Source organism: Sardina pilchardus, chromosome 22 (assembly GCF_963854185.1).
Source record: "Sardina pilchardus chromosome 22, fSarPil1.1, whole genome shotgun sequence".
Classification (NCBI taxonomy): Eukaryota; Metazoa; Chordata; class Actinopteri; order Clupeiformes; family Clupeidae; genus Sardina; species Sardina pilchardus.
The window spans coordinates 3151100-3165490 of NC_085015.1; the positions used below are offsets into that span (position 1 = coordinate 3151100).

Genomic DNA, 14391 nt, shown 5'->3' on the forward strand with positions numbered 1-14391 from the left:
GATATGTGCTTATTGATATCTCCAGATGGAGGTGCTTAAAAAAGAGATGGAGAGCTGAAAGAGGACGAAGAGGAACATGCATACATAAACTGGGAATGAATGGATAAAAATAATACTCCTTTGTTGCGCATTGTTACCTCTAGGTAACAAACCCCACTAAAATTGTAAATAGTTGTAAATATATTACTTTTTCAGCACAAATGTTTTTTTAAATGAAGTTGGTGTTGAAGATCTTTCATAAAATGTATTTTGTTCTGGAATAAAGAGATATATTTCAAATAGACTGCACTTTTTGTATTTATTACCATTGTTGCATGTTGTTGCCCCAAAGTAACAAACCTAGATCTACCCCCTATTAATATATATATATATATTTTTAAATTATGGAATTGTTCAATGTGCTCTATGACTGGTAATAAAATGTGTGGAAATATTTTTTTTCTTCATTATTTCATATATCATGCAATTTAAACTTCTGTTTCATTATGTGGATCACAGTGATGTGTTGTGCTGTGTGTTGTGCTGAACCCACTAGACCACATTTTCTCCTGGTGATTGGTTACTCATATGGGCATTGACCACTGAGGTGTCTACAAACCCAACTCACCATAGAGGCCAAGTTCACCCCTCTGCAGCACTATATCAACATGTTCACCAGAGCCACGGTTAGCCATAATGGTCATCCATTACACTGGGCACTCACCATAGACACCAGGCTCCACTTCTTTAAGGAGGGAGAGAAATCTCTCACAGGCCCGTTCACCCTTCTTCTGCACCATGTCAACCAGGCAGGTCACCTGCTCCTGAGTCACACTGTGCTTCTGCAGAACCTCATTCTTCTCCCAGTCTGTAATCACGGGGCCCATGTCAGAGGTGGGTGTCCGAAGACCAACCAGCAGAGCTTTGAGAGCAGCATCTCCAATCCCATTTATGAGTTCACACTGAGCGTTAAGTACTTGATCTGTAAGGAGAGTTTTATGTTGTGAATTCCTACTGTGGCCAAGACGCACATCTCCACAAAACCAGAACCATGCCATAACTGTGGCCGATACAAGCACTGTGATACTGGTGTGGTGCCATAACTGTGGCCAATATAAGCACTGTTACTGTATACTGTATCATTGTTTTGAAATTGCAGTTTGACTCCTCTTACTGTTTTAAGATTTCAGTTGTTATTGATCACTGATCTGTTATTTCTCTCAGGGTGTTGGCTGTCGCAGGGCTTACCTGTGGCTTTAGCTGGAGATGCTGCAGATGTCTCACTCTCAGCACCTGCACCTGTGTACACAGATTTGACCCAAATGCTTACAGCGGTGCATCAGAACAAGCTTTAGCCATATGCTCTTATGTTCCAACCAATGTAGTGTTCTTTAGCCATATGCTCTTATGTTCCAACCAATGTAGTGTTCTTTAGCCATATGCTCTTAAGTTCTAACCAATGTAGTGTTCTTTAGCCATATGCTCTTAAGTTCTAACCAATGTAGTGTTCTTTAGCCATATGCTCTTATGTTCCAACCAATGTAGTGTTCTTTAGCCATATGCTCTTAAGTTCTAACCAATGTAGTGTTCTTTAGCCATATGCTCTAATGTTCCAACCAATGTACATGTAGTGTTCTTTAGCTACTGTATATGCTCTTATGTTCCAACCAATGTAGTGTTCTTTAGCTATATGCTCTAAAGTTCCAACCAATACACTGTTCTTTAGCCATATGCTCTTAAGTTTCAACCAATGTAGTGTTTTGTGCTGATGAGTACAGAAGATAACTGACCTGCTTCCACATTGTGCTGGACTTCCTGTTTGTCTGATTGGATGCTGCAGGCCATGACATCACTGTCTCCGCCCCTTCATGCACAGCGTCTCCTTCAGTCCTCCTCAACTGATGACAGAACTATAGGAATGTGGAAGAGATCATGGGCAATACAGAGACCACATTAGAACTACTTATTATGACCGCCGCGCAGCAAAGCGCGATATAGATTTAGTCAGATTTGATTTTATTATGACCGCCGCGCAGCAAAGCGCAATATAGATTGAGTCAGATTTTATTATTCTTGTTATAATTTAAATAGACACACACACAGTAGACAGGCAGGAATACACATGCAGCTGCACGCACACACACATAAACATGTACATGCATGCATGCGCACACACTCCCACGCACACACACATAAAAAACACACACACACACACACCATTATCCACACACACACACACACACACACACACACACACACACACATACTCACTCACAAGTGAACATACTCACACAGAGACACATAAAACACACACACACACAAATGCAGGCAAGCAAACACACACACACACACACACACACACACACACACACACACATCCCATTACCCCCAACACACACATTCACAAGCGAAAACTCATAGACAGAGAGAGACACACATACAGTACAGTACACAAAATCAAGCGCTTACATCTAGTTTGCTAACTGGTGATCTTCTAACCCTACAGGGTCCTATAGTACTGTGGGAACACATAGTCACAGAAGCACCCTCTGTCCCCTTGGTCACGTATACAAGAGACAGAGGCAAAGCCACCAGTTGCCAATTTCCAATCAGAGCTGCCATTTACAGACACAAGACACGAGTGGACGATATGTCACCCGCTAAGTATTCATGGGTTTCATCATGTCCCTTTCCCCAGGTGTATAAAATCAAGCACCTAGATTATGAATGCATGGTGCTTGATTAACACACCTGTGGAAAGGGACCTGATGAAACCCATGAATAGTGCTTTTTAAACATATGAATGTGTGAGCATTTGCCTATAGCTGTGGTTTGGCTCATGAACACTCTGTACAGAAAGAACAAGAGTGAACACCCCGTGAACACATAAAAATGCTTTTGGAATTGGATCTTAATGCCTTAATAATAATTAAAAACAAATATGAGTAAAAATCTAACTTTTAAGGACACCAATTTTCTATGTGAATGAATAATGTATAATAAATAAATAAATAATCTTCCTTAAAATACAGGCTGCATAAGTAACAACCCAACCAACCGATAAGTAAGGACACCCCTATGTTAATTACCATAGAGACCAGTTAAAAACTAAAGGACAGTTATTTCATGGATCCATACTATGCATCCTGATAGAGTTCCCTTGGCCTTTGGAATTACAATACCCTTCACCATACCTAGAGATTGGCATGGGGTACTTTCCATAAGATCATGTCTAATGCAAATCAAACCAGCCATTATGCTAATTGAAATAAAACCATGCTATACATATATCCACAAACGGAGAGTCTGGCCTAGACTCATTGGCAAACATTTATTTCCTGGTTGGTGGATGCTTGTCTGAAGTTTGAAATCATTGGAGTTCACTAACGTTAATGATGTGTATATTAAAGGTAAACTATGCAGGATTGGCGATTTCAACGCCGGTTTTGCTTTCGCTTCTCGTTTTTTCTCGTTTTATGCATATTTCTCTGCAGAGCTTCCTCTACAGCTTTAGCATGTATATTTTACAGAAGTCCTCAATCGGTCAGTCTGCCTTTTCATGAGCATGATCGAGACATCACATAAGACTTCCTGGTCTATGGGTGCGTGCCCAAGGATTCCTGAAATTGCAAGCGTGGTTCTACCGCTACAGACCACTAGGGCGGCCGAAAAAAACATTGTTTGACCGGTAATGACTCATTTAATCATTAACAGTATGAAACGAATTGATTAACTGAAAAATGTTGCATAGTTTACCTTTAACAACAGGGGACACAATGATAACAACTTGCTACTTAAACGTAATCGCTCTCAGGAACGCCCTCTATTTGCTGGTTGGTCGGCTGAAGTAAACGCGGGCGGATCAAACTATTCTAGACGGAGTAGTATAGGGAAAACTAGAAATGCAATTCCAAGGAATTACCAGTGCATGAAAATGAAAAAATGTATAGATAGATGATGTAGATATGGCTACTAGGGTGTAACTAGGGTAAAGATGGTGATTGTATAGTTTAAAGAGAGTTGATGTGTGAAGGTAGACAGTTTGAAGCTTAAACATTCCAGTTGTAACTTAACTAATGATTTCTAAAAGGTATGTTAAAATGTTAACTATGTTAACAATGATAACCAGGTTGATTGGTTTACTTAGCTAATGATTTCTAACAGTTATGGTAAAAATGCTAACAATGCTAACTATGTTAACAATGCTAACCAGATTGATCAGCTAACTTAACTAATGATTTCTAACAGAAATGTTCAAAATGCTAACTATGCTAACAATTCTAACTATGCTAACAATGCTAACCAGGTTGATTAGCTAACTTAGCTAATCATTTTTAGCAGTTATGCTAAAAATGTTAACTATGCTAACAATGCTAACTATGCTAACCATGCTAACCATGCTAACTAGCTAACTTGCTACCGAGGACTTTTATTTTGAAACATTTGTTAATAGGGTATCCATGGCTGCCACTATCAGGAATAAAGAAGTTACTGTAGTAAAATCATGTTGGTTGCTATGGAAACGGTCATAAACGCTTAATTTTAATGGTTGCTATGTTGGTTGCTAGGTACATGGAGGTCTCATGTAGTTGACTGGAGGCATAGTTGATGATAACTGACAGTGGGAATGGTTGAACAGTTAAATAGATTAGTAGTTTCAATGGTTAAATGATTTAATAGTGTATTATTGCAGTGAGGACTTTTATTTTGAAACAGTTGTGGACAGAGGAAACAGTTTAACAGGTATATGTAGTCTTCACAGAGAATGTATGCTTAAAGCCTGAGAGAGAGAGAGAGCTGCTGCAGCTGGCCTGGCCACCTGGCAGAAGATTCTAATTGCCCTATTATGATGTCATAATCACAATATTAAGTCTATGGGGAAATTTTAATAGTTTTTAATTTATAGTTTAAAAAGTATAAAAGTTACAAAGTTGAAAAATAAATAGCACGGGTGTCCTAAGCAAGACCTACGTTACAAAGTTTGAATGAAGTTTCTACGTTAAACGGTTGAAGCTGCATTAAATGCGTTAGAAGAAGAACTAGAAATGCAATTCCAAGGAATTACCAGTGCATGAAAATGCAAAAATAGATAGATAATGTAGATATGGTCACTAAGGTGTAGCTTGGGTAAACATGGTTGTTGCATAGTTTACAGAGAGTTGATGGTGTGAAGGTAGACAGTTTAAAGATGGAACATTCCAGTTCTAACTTAACTAATGATTTCTATTCATGTTAAAATGTTGATTAGCTAACTTAGCTAATGATTTCTAGCAGTTATGCTAAAAATGCTAATTATGCTAGCAATGCTAACTTTACTAACAATGCTAACCAGGTTGATTAGCTAACTTAACTGATGATTTCTAGCGGTAATGCTAAAATGCTAACTATGCTAACAATGCTAAATTTGCTAGCAATGCTAACCAGGTTGATTAGCTAACTTAGTTGATGATTTTTTGCAGTTATGCTAAAAATGCTAACTACGCTAACCATGCTAACTAGCTAACTTGCTAGTGAGGACTTTTATTTTGAAACATTTGTTGCTAGGGTATCCATGGTGGCCACTATCAGGAAACAAGAAGTTACTGCAGTATAATCATGTTGGTTGCTATGGAAACGGTCATAAACACTTAATTTTAATGGTTGCTATGTTGGTTGCTAGGTACATGGAGGTTTCATGTAGTTGACTGGAGGCATAGTTGATGATAACTGACAGTTGGAATGGTTGAACAGTTAAATAGTTGAGTAGTTTCAATGGTTAAATGATTTAATAGTGTATTATTGCAGTGAGGACTTTTATTTTGAAACAGTTGTGGACAGAGGAAACAGTTTAACAGGATATGTGTAGTCTTCAGAGAGATTGTATGCTTAAAGCCTGAGAGAGCTGCTGCAGGTGGGGCTGGCCACCTGGCATAAGATTCTAATTGCCCTATTATGATGTCATAATCCAATGTTAAGTCTATGGGAGAAAAAATGTTTTAAAAAATTAATATAAATTCAACGATAAAGTTTTCAAAGTTGAAAAATATATAGCTGAAGTCACCTAAGTAAGACCTACGCAGCGCAGTTTGAATGAAGTTTCTACGTTAAACGGTTGTAGCTGAATTGAACGCACAAAAAGTGTCTGAAGAAGAATAATATCGATAACTAGAAATGCAATTCCAAGGAATTACCAGTGCATGAAAATGCAAAAAAAATTATAGATAGATAATGTAGATATGGCTACTAAGGTGTAGCTAGGGTAAACATGGTGGTTGCATAGTTTAAACAGAGTTGATAGTGTTTAGGTAGACATTTTAAAGCTTAAACATTCCTGTTCTAACTTAACTAATGATTTCTAACAGGTATTCTAAAATGTTAACTATGCTAACAATGATAACCAGGTTGATTGGTTTACTTGGCTAATGATTTCTAGCAGTAATGCTAAAAATGCTAACTATGCTAACAATGCTAACTATGCTAACAATGCTAACCACGTTGATTAGCTAACTTAGCTAATCATTTTTAGCAGTTATGCTAAAAATGCTAACAATGCTAATAATGTTAACTATGCTAACAATGCTAACCAGGTTGATTAGCTAACGTAGCTAATCATTTTTAGCAGTTATGCTAAAAATGCTAACTATGCTAATAATGTTAACTATGCTAACCATGCTAACTAGCTAACTTGGTACTGAGGACTTTTATTTTGAAACATTTGTTGATGGGGTATCCATGGCTGCCACTATCAGGAATAAAGAAGTTACTGTAGTAAAATCAGGTTGGTTGCTATGGAAACGGTCATAAACGCTTAATTTTGATGGTTGCTATGTTGGTTGCTAGGTGCATGGAGGTCTCATGTAGTTGACTGGAGGCATAGTTGATGATAACTGACAGTTGGAATGGTTGAACAGTTAAATAGTTGAGTAGTTTCAATGGTTAAATGATTTAATAGTGTATTATTGCAGTGAGGACTTTTATTTTGAAACAGTTGTGGAAAGAGGAAACAGTTAACAGGATATGTAGTCTTCACAGAGAGATTGTATGCTTAAAGCCTGAGAGAGAGAGGGCTGCTGCAGGTGGGGCTGGCCACCTGGCATAAGATTCTAATTGCTTAATGATCCGATTGTGATGTCATAGAGGCCAATGTTAAGTCTATGGGGAAATTTGTAATAGTTTTTAATTTATAGTTTAAAAAGTATAAAAGTTGCAAAGTTGAAAAATACTTAGCAGCATTCCCCTATTTAAGACCTACGTTGCGACGTTTGAATGAAGTTTCTAAGTTAAACGGTTCAAGCTGAATAGAAAAAATGAATTTGATCAGCGGAATAATAATAATAACTAGAAATGCAATTCCAAGGAATTACCAGTGCATGAAAATGCAAAAAAATGTAGATATGGCTACTAAGGTGTAGCTAGGGTAAACATGGTGGTTGCATAGTTTAAAGAGAGTTGATGGTGTTAAGGTAGACATTTTAAAGCTTAAACATTCCTGTTCTAACTTAACTAATGATTTCTAACAGGTATTCTAAAATTTTGACTATGCTAACAATGTTAACTTAGCTGATGATTTCTAGCAGTAATGCTAAAAATGCTAACTATGCTAACATTGCTAACTATGTTAACAATGCTAACCATGTTGATCAGCTAACTTAGCTAATCATTTTAGCAGTTGTGTTAAAAATGCTAACAATGCTAACTATGTTAACAATGCTAACCAGGTTGATTAGCTAACTTAGCTAATCATTTTTAGCAGTTATGTTAAAAATGCTAACTATGCTAGCAATGCTAACTATGCTAACCATGCTAACTATGCTAACCATGCTAACAATGCTAACTTGCTAGTGAGGACTTTTATTTTGAAACAGTAGTTGCTAGGGTATCCATGGTGCCCACTATCAGGAATAAAGAAGTTACTGTAGTATAATCATGTTGGTTGCTATGGAAACTGTCAAAAACGCTTAGTTTTAATGGTTGCTATGTTGGTTGCTAGGTACATGGAGGTTTCATTTAGTTGACTGGAGGCATAGTTGATGATAACTGACAGTTGGAATGGTTGAACAGTTAAATAGTTGAGTAGTTTCAGTGGTTAAATTATTTAATAGTGTATTATTGCAGTGAGGACTTTTATTTTGAAACAGTTGTGGAAAGAGGAAACAGTTAACAGGATATGTAGTCTTCACAGAGAGATTGTATGCTTAAAGCCTGAGAGAGAGAGGGCTGCTGCAGGTGGGGCTGGCCACCTGGCATAAGATTCTAATTGCTCAACGACCTGATTGTGATGTCATAGAGGCCAATGTTAAGTCTATGGGGAAATTTTGAATAGTTTTTATTTAATAGTTCAAAAAGTATAAAAGTTACAAAGTTGAAAAGTCATAGCAACCCGATCCATTAGAATACCTACGTTACAAAGTTTGAATGAAGTTTCTAAGTTAAACGGTTGAAGAGAAATTGCGGTTAGAAAAAGTGGTAAGCGGAATAATAATAACTATAAGAAGCCTAGGAAGAACAGTACAGTGCATTTGCATGCACTGTAATAAGAAGAAGTTTTGGAAGAACAGTACAGTGCATTTTCATGCACTGTAATAAGAAGATGTCGGATAACAGTAGAGTGCATTTGCATGCACTCTAATAAGAAGTTGAAGCCTAGGAAGAACAGTACAGTGCATTTTCATGCACTGTAATAATAATAATAAGAAGAAAAGGAAGAACAGTACAGTGCATTTTCATGTACTGTAATAATAATAAGAAGAAGCCTAGGAAGAACAGTACAGTGCATTTTCATGCATTGTAATTAATTGAGTGAAGGACAGGCAGAGCCAGGCTAGTGTAACCCGCAGCTCTTTTGCAATAAGCCCAGCAGAAAGCACAACACAAATATTTGTACCATTCACTCAATATTTATAGATGAGTTACACACATTAACTAGAAATGCAATTCCAAGGAATTACCAGTGCATGAAAATGCAAAAATAGATAGATAATGTAGATATGGTTACTAAGGTGTAGCTAGGGTAAACATGGTGGTTGCATAGTTTACAGAGAATTGATAGTGTGAAGGTAGACAGTTTAAAGATGAAACATTCCAGTTCTAACTTAACTAATGATTTCTAGCAGTTACGTTAAAAAGGCTAATTATGCTAGCAATGCTAACTTTACTAACAATGCTAACCAGGTTGATTAGCTAACTTAACCGATGATTTCTAGCAGTAATGCTAAAAATGCTAACTATGCTAACAATGCTAAATTTGCTAACCAGGTTGATTAGCTAACTTAGTTGATGATTTTTTGCAGTTATGCTAAAAATGCTAACAATGCTAACTATGCTAACCATGCTAACTAGCTAACTTGCTAGTGAGGACTTTTATTTTGAAACATTTGTTGATAGGGTATCCATGGTGGCCACTATCAGGAATAAAGAAGTTACTGTAGTAAAATCATGTTGGTTGCTATGGAAACGGTCATAAACGCTTAATTTTACTGGTTGCTATGTTGGTTGCCAGGTACATGGAGGTTTCATGTAGTTGACTGGAGGCATAGTTGATGATAACTGACAGTTGGAATGGTTGAACAGTTCAATAGCTGAGTAATTTCAATGGTTAAATGATTTAATAGTGTATTATTGCAGTGAGGACTTTTATTTTGAAACAGTTGTGGACAGAGGAAACAGTTAACAGGATATGTAGTCTTCTGAGAGACTGTATGCTTAAAGCCAGAGAGAAAGAGAGCTGCTGCAGGTGGGGCTGGCCACCTGGCATAAGATTCTAATTGCTTAACGACCCGATTGTGATGTCATAGAGGCCAATGTTAAGTCTATGGGGAAATTTTAATAGTTTTTAATTTATAGTTTAAAAAGTATAAAAGTTACAAAGTTGAAACATACAAAGCACACATGTCCTAAATAAGACCTACGCAACAACGTTTGAATGAAGTTTCTACGTTAAACGGTTGAAGCTGCATTAAACACGTTAGAAGAAGAATAATAAGAACTAGAAATGCAATTCCAAGGAATTACCAGTGCATGAAAATGCAGATATAGATAGATAATGTAGATATGGTTACTAAGGTGTAGCTAGGGTAAACATGGTGGTTGCATAGTTTACAGAGAGTTGATAGTGTGAAGGTAGACTGTTTAAAGATGAAACATTCCAGTTCTAACTTAACTAATGATTTCTATTAATGTTAAAATGTTGATTAGCTAACTTAGCTAATGATTTCTAGCAGTTACGTTAAAAATGTTAATTATGCTAGCAATGCTAACTTTACTAACAATGCTAACCAGGTTGATTAGCTAACTTAACCAATGATTTCTAGCAGCAATGCTAAAAATGTTAACTATGCTAACAATGCTAAATTTGCTAACAATGCTAACCAGGTTGATTAGCTAACTTAGTTGATGATTTTTTGCAGTTATGCTAAAAATGCTAACTATGCTAACAATGCTAACCATGCTAACTAGCTAACTTGCTAGTGAGGACTTTTATTTTGAAACATTTGTTGCTAGGGTATCCATGGTGGCCACTATCAGGAAACAAGAAGTTACTGCAGTATAATCATGTTGGTTGCTATGGAAACGGTCATAAACGCTTAATTTTAATGGTTGCTATGTTGGTTGCTAGGTACATGGAGGTTTAATGTAGTTGACTGGAGGCATAGTGGATGATAACTGACAGTTGGAATGGTTGAACAGTTCAATAGTTGAGTAGTTTCAATGGTTAAATGATTTAATAGTGTATTATTGCAGTGAGGACTTTTATTTTGAAACAGTTGTGGACAGAGGAAACAGTTAACAGGATATGTAGTCTTCTGAGAGACTGTATGCTTAAAGCCAGAGAAACTGACAGTTGGTGCCCAGGTGGCCGGCCACCTGGCCTAAGATTCTAATTGCTGCCGTGATGTCATGATGAGCAATGTTAAGTCTATGGGGGAAATTGTAATAGTTTTTAACTAATAGTTTAAAAAGTATAAAAGTTACAAAGTTGAAAAATACAAAGCAGGCATGGCATAAGCAAGACCTACGCAACAACGTTTGAATGAAGTTTCTACGTTAAACGGTTGAAGCTGAATTGGCTGCGTTAGAAGAATAATAATAATAACTAGAAATGCAATTCCAAGGAATTACCAGTGCATGAAAATGCAGAAATAGATAGATAATGTAGATATGGTTACTTAGGTGTAGCTAGGGTAAACATGGTGGTTGCATAGTTTACAGAGAGTTGATAGTGTGAAGGTAGACTGTTTAAAGATGAAACATTCCAGTTCTAACTTAACTAATGATTTCTATTCATGTTAAAATGTTGATTAGCTAACTTAGCTAATGATTTCTAGCAGTTACGCTAAAAATGTTAATTATGCTAGCAATGCTAACTTTACTAACAATGCTAACCAGGTTGATTAGCTAACTTAACCAATGATTTCTAGCAGCAATGCTAAAAATGCTAACTATGCTAACAATGCTAAATTTGCTAACAATGCTAACCAGGTTGATTAGCTAACTTATTTGATGATTTTTTGCAGTTATGCTAAAAATGCTAACTATGCTAACAATGCTAACTATGCTAACCATGCTAACTAGCTAACTTGCTAGTGAGGACTTTTATTTTGAAACATTTGTTGCTAGGGTATCCATGGTGGCCACTATCAGGAAACAAAAAGTTACTGCAGTATAATCATGTTGGTTGCTATGGAAACGGTCATAAACGCTTAATTTTAATGGTTGCTATGTTGGTTGCTAGGTACATGGAGGTTTCATGTAGTTGACTGGAGGCATAGTGGATGATAACTGACAGTTGGAATGGTTGAACAGTTCAATAGTTGAGTAGTTTCAATGGTTAAATGATTTAATAGTGTATTATTGCAGTGAGGACTTTTATTTTGAAACAGGTGTGGACAGAGGAAACAGTTAACAGGATATGTAGTCTTCTGAGAGACTGTATGCTTAAAGCCAGAGAAACTGACAGTTGGTGCCCAGGTGGCCGGCCACCTGGCCTAAGATTCTAATTGCTGCCGTGATGTCATAATGAGCAATGTTAAGTCTATGGGGGAAATTGTAATAGTTTTTAACTAATAGTTTAAAAAGTATAAAAGTTACAAAGTTGAAAAATACAAAGCAGGCATGGCATAAGCAAGACCTACGCAACAACGTTTGAATGAAGTTTCTACGTTAAACGGTTGAAGCTGAATTGGGTGCGTTAGAAGAAGAAGTTTAATAACTAGAAATGCAATTCCAAGGAATTACCAGTGCATGAGAATGCAAAAATAGATAGATAATGTAGATATGGTTACTAAGGTGTAGCTAGGGTAAACATGGTGGTTGCATAGTTTATAGAGAGTTGATAGTGTGAAGGTAGACAGTTAAAAGATGAAACATTCCAGTTCTAACTTAACTAATGATTTCTATTCATGTTAAAATGTTGATTAGCTAACTTAGCTAATGGTTTCTAGCAGTTACGTTAAAAATGCTAATAATGTTAGCAATGCTAACTTTATTAACAATGCTGACCAGGTTGATTAGCTAACTTAACCGATGATTTCTAGCAGTAATGTTAAAAATGCTAACTATGCTAACAATGCTAAATTTGCTAACAATGCTAACCAGGTTGATTAGCTAACTTAGTTGATGATTTTTTGCAGTTATGCTAAAAATGCTAACTATGCTAACAATGCTAACCATGCTAACTAGCTAACTTGCTAGTGAGGACTTTTATTTTGAAACATTTGTTGCTAGGGTATCCATGGTGGCCACTATCAGGAAACAAGAAGTTACTGCAGTATAATCATGTTGGTTGCTATGGAAACGGTCATAAACGCTTAATTTTAATGGTTGCTATGTTGGTTGCTAGGTACATGGAGGTTTCATGTAGTTGACTGGAGGCATAGTGGATGATAACTGACAGTTGGAATGGTTGAACAGTTCAATAGTTGAGTAGTTTCAATGGTTAAATGATTTAATAGTGTATTATTGCAGTGAGGACTTTTATTTTGAAACAGTTGTGGACAGAGTAAACAGTTAACAGGATATGTAGTCTTCTGAGAGACTGTATGCTTAAAGCCAGAGAAACTGACAGTTGGTGCCCAGGTGGCCGGCCACCTGGCCTAAGATTCTAATTGCTGCCGTGATGTCATAATGAGCAATGTTAAGTCTATGGGGGAAATTGTAATAGTTTTTAACTAATAGTTTAAAAAGTATAAAAGTTACAAAGTTGAAAAATACAAAGCAGGCATGGCATAAGCAAGACCTACGCAACAACGTTTGAATGAAGTTTCTACGTTAAACGGTTGAAGCTGAATTGCGTGCGTTAGAAGAAGAATAAGAAGAAGAAGAAGAAGAAGACCGAGGAAGAACAGTACAGTGCATTTTCATGCACTGTAACTAGAAATGCAATTCCAAGGAATTACCAGTGCATGAAAATGCAGAAATAGATAGATAATGTAGATATGGTTACTAAGGTGTAGCTAGGGTAAACATGGTGGTTGCATAGTTTACAGAGAGTTGATAGTGTGAAGGTAGACTGTTTAAAGATGAAACATTCCAGTTCTAACTTAACTAATGATTTCTAGTCATGTTAAAATGTTGATAAGCTAACTTAGCTAATGATTTCTAGCAGTCACGCTAAAAATGCTAATTATTCTAGCAATGCTAACTTTACTAACAATTCTAACCAGGTTGATTAGCTAACTTAACCAATGATTTCTAGCAGCAATGCTAAAAATGCTAACTATGCTAACAATGCTACATTTGCTAACAATGCTAACCAGGTTGATTAGCTAACTTAGTTGATGATTTTTTGCAGTTATACTAAAAATGTTAACTATGCTAACAATGCTAACCATGCTAACTAGCTAACTTGCTAGTGAGGACTTTTATTTTGAAACATTTGTTGCTAGGGTATCCATGGTGGCCACTATCAGGAAACAAGAAGTTACTGCAGTATAATCATGTTGGTTGCTATGGAAACAGTCATAAACACTTAATTTCAATGGTTGCTATGTTGGTTGCTAGGTACATGGAGGTTTCATGTAGTTGACTGGAGGCATAGTGGATGATAACTGACAGTTGGAATGGTTGAACAGTTCAATAGTTGAGTAGTTTCAATGGTTAAATGATTTAATAGTGTATTATTGCAGTGAGGACCTTTATTTTGAAACAGTTGTGGACAGAGGACGTAGTGAAACAGGATCTGTAGTCTTAATGAGATTGTATGCTTAAAGCCTAAGACAGAAGGTGCCTCTCATATAGCGTTTACGCGTCCTCTCTCGCTCCTCACTGATCTACATAAAGAATGATGGAGCGGCAACAATGGGATAGTCTAGCCCTTCTTCTATCTTTCTTTATGTAGATCATTGAGGATCGAGGAGCGAGGGAGGACATATAAACGCTGCTTGAGAGGGACCCACAGTAAATACTTTAAAAGTTGTATGTAGATAGTCTAATTAA

General features: G+C 36.6%; 1 protein-coding gene across 1 annotated transcript in view; it reads right to left on the bottom strand.

Annotated features, from left to right (window-relative positions):
- Positions 1-14391, bottom strand: part of LOC134069757 (NACHT, LRR and PYD domains-containing protein 1 homolog) — a 124927-nt gene that overhangs the window by 63160 nt on the left and 47376 nt on the right. The window contains exons 2-4 of the mRNA XM_062525819.1: positions 1770-1889; positions 1228-1278; positions 704-961 (exon numbers count right to left, since the gene is read on the bottom strand). Coding sequence (XP_062381803.1) covers positions 704-961; positions 1228-1278; positions 1770-1824 — 364 coding nt within the window. The 5' untranslated portion in view covers positions 1825-1889. The remainder of the gene's footprint in view (positions 1-703; positions 962-1227; positions 1279-1769; positions 1890-14391) is intronic.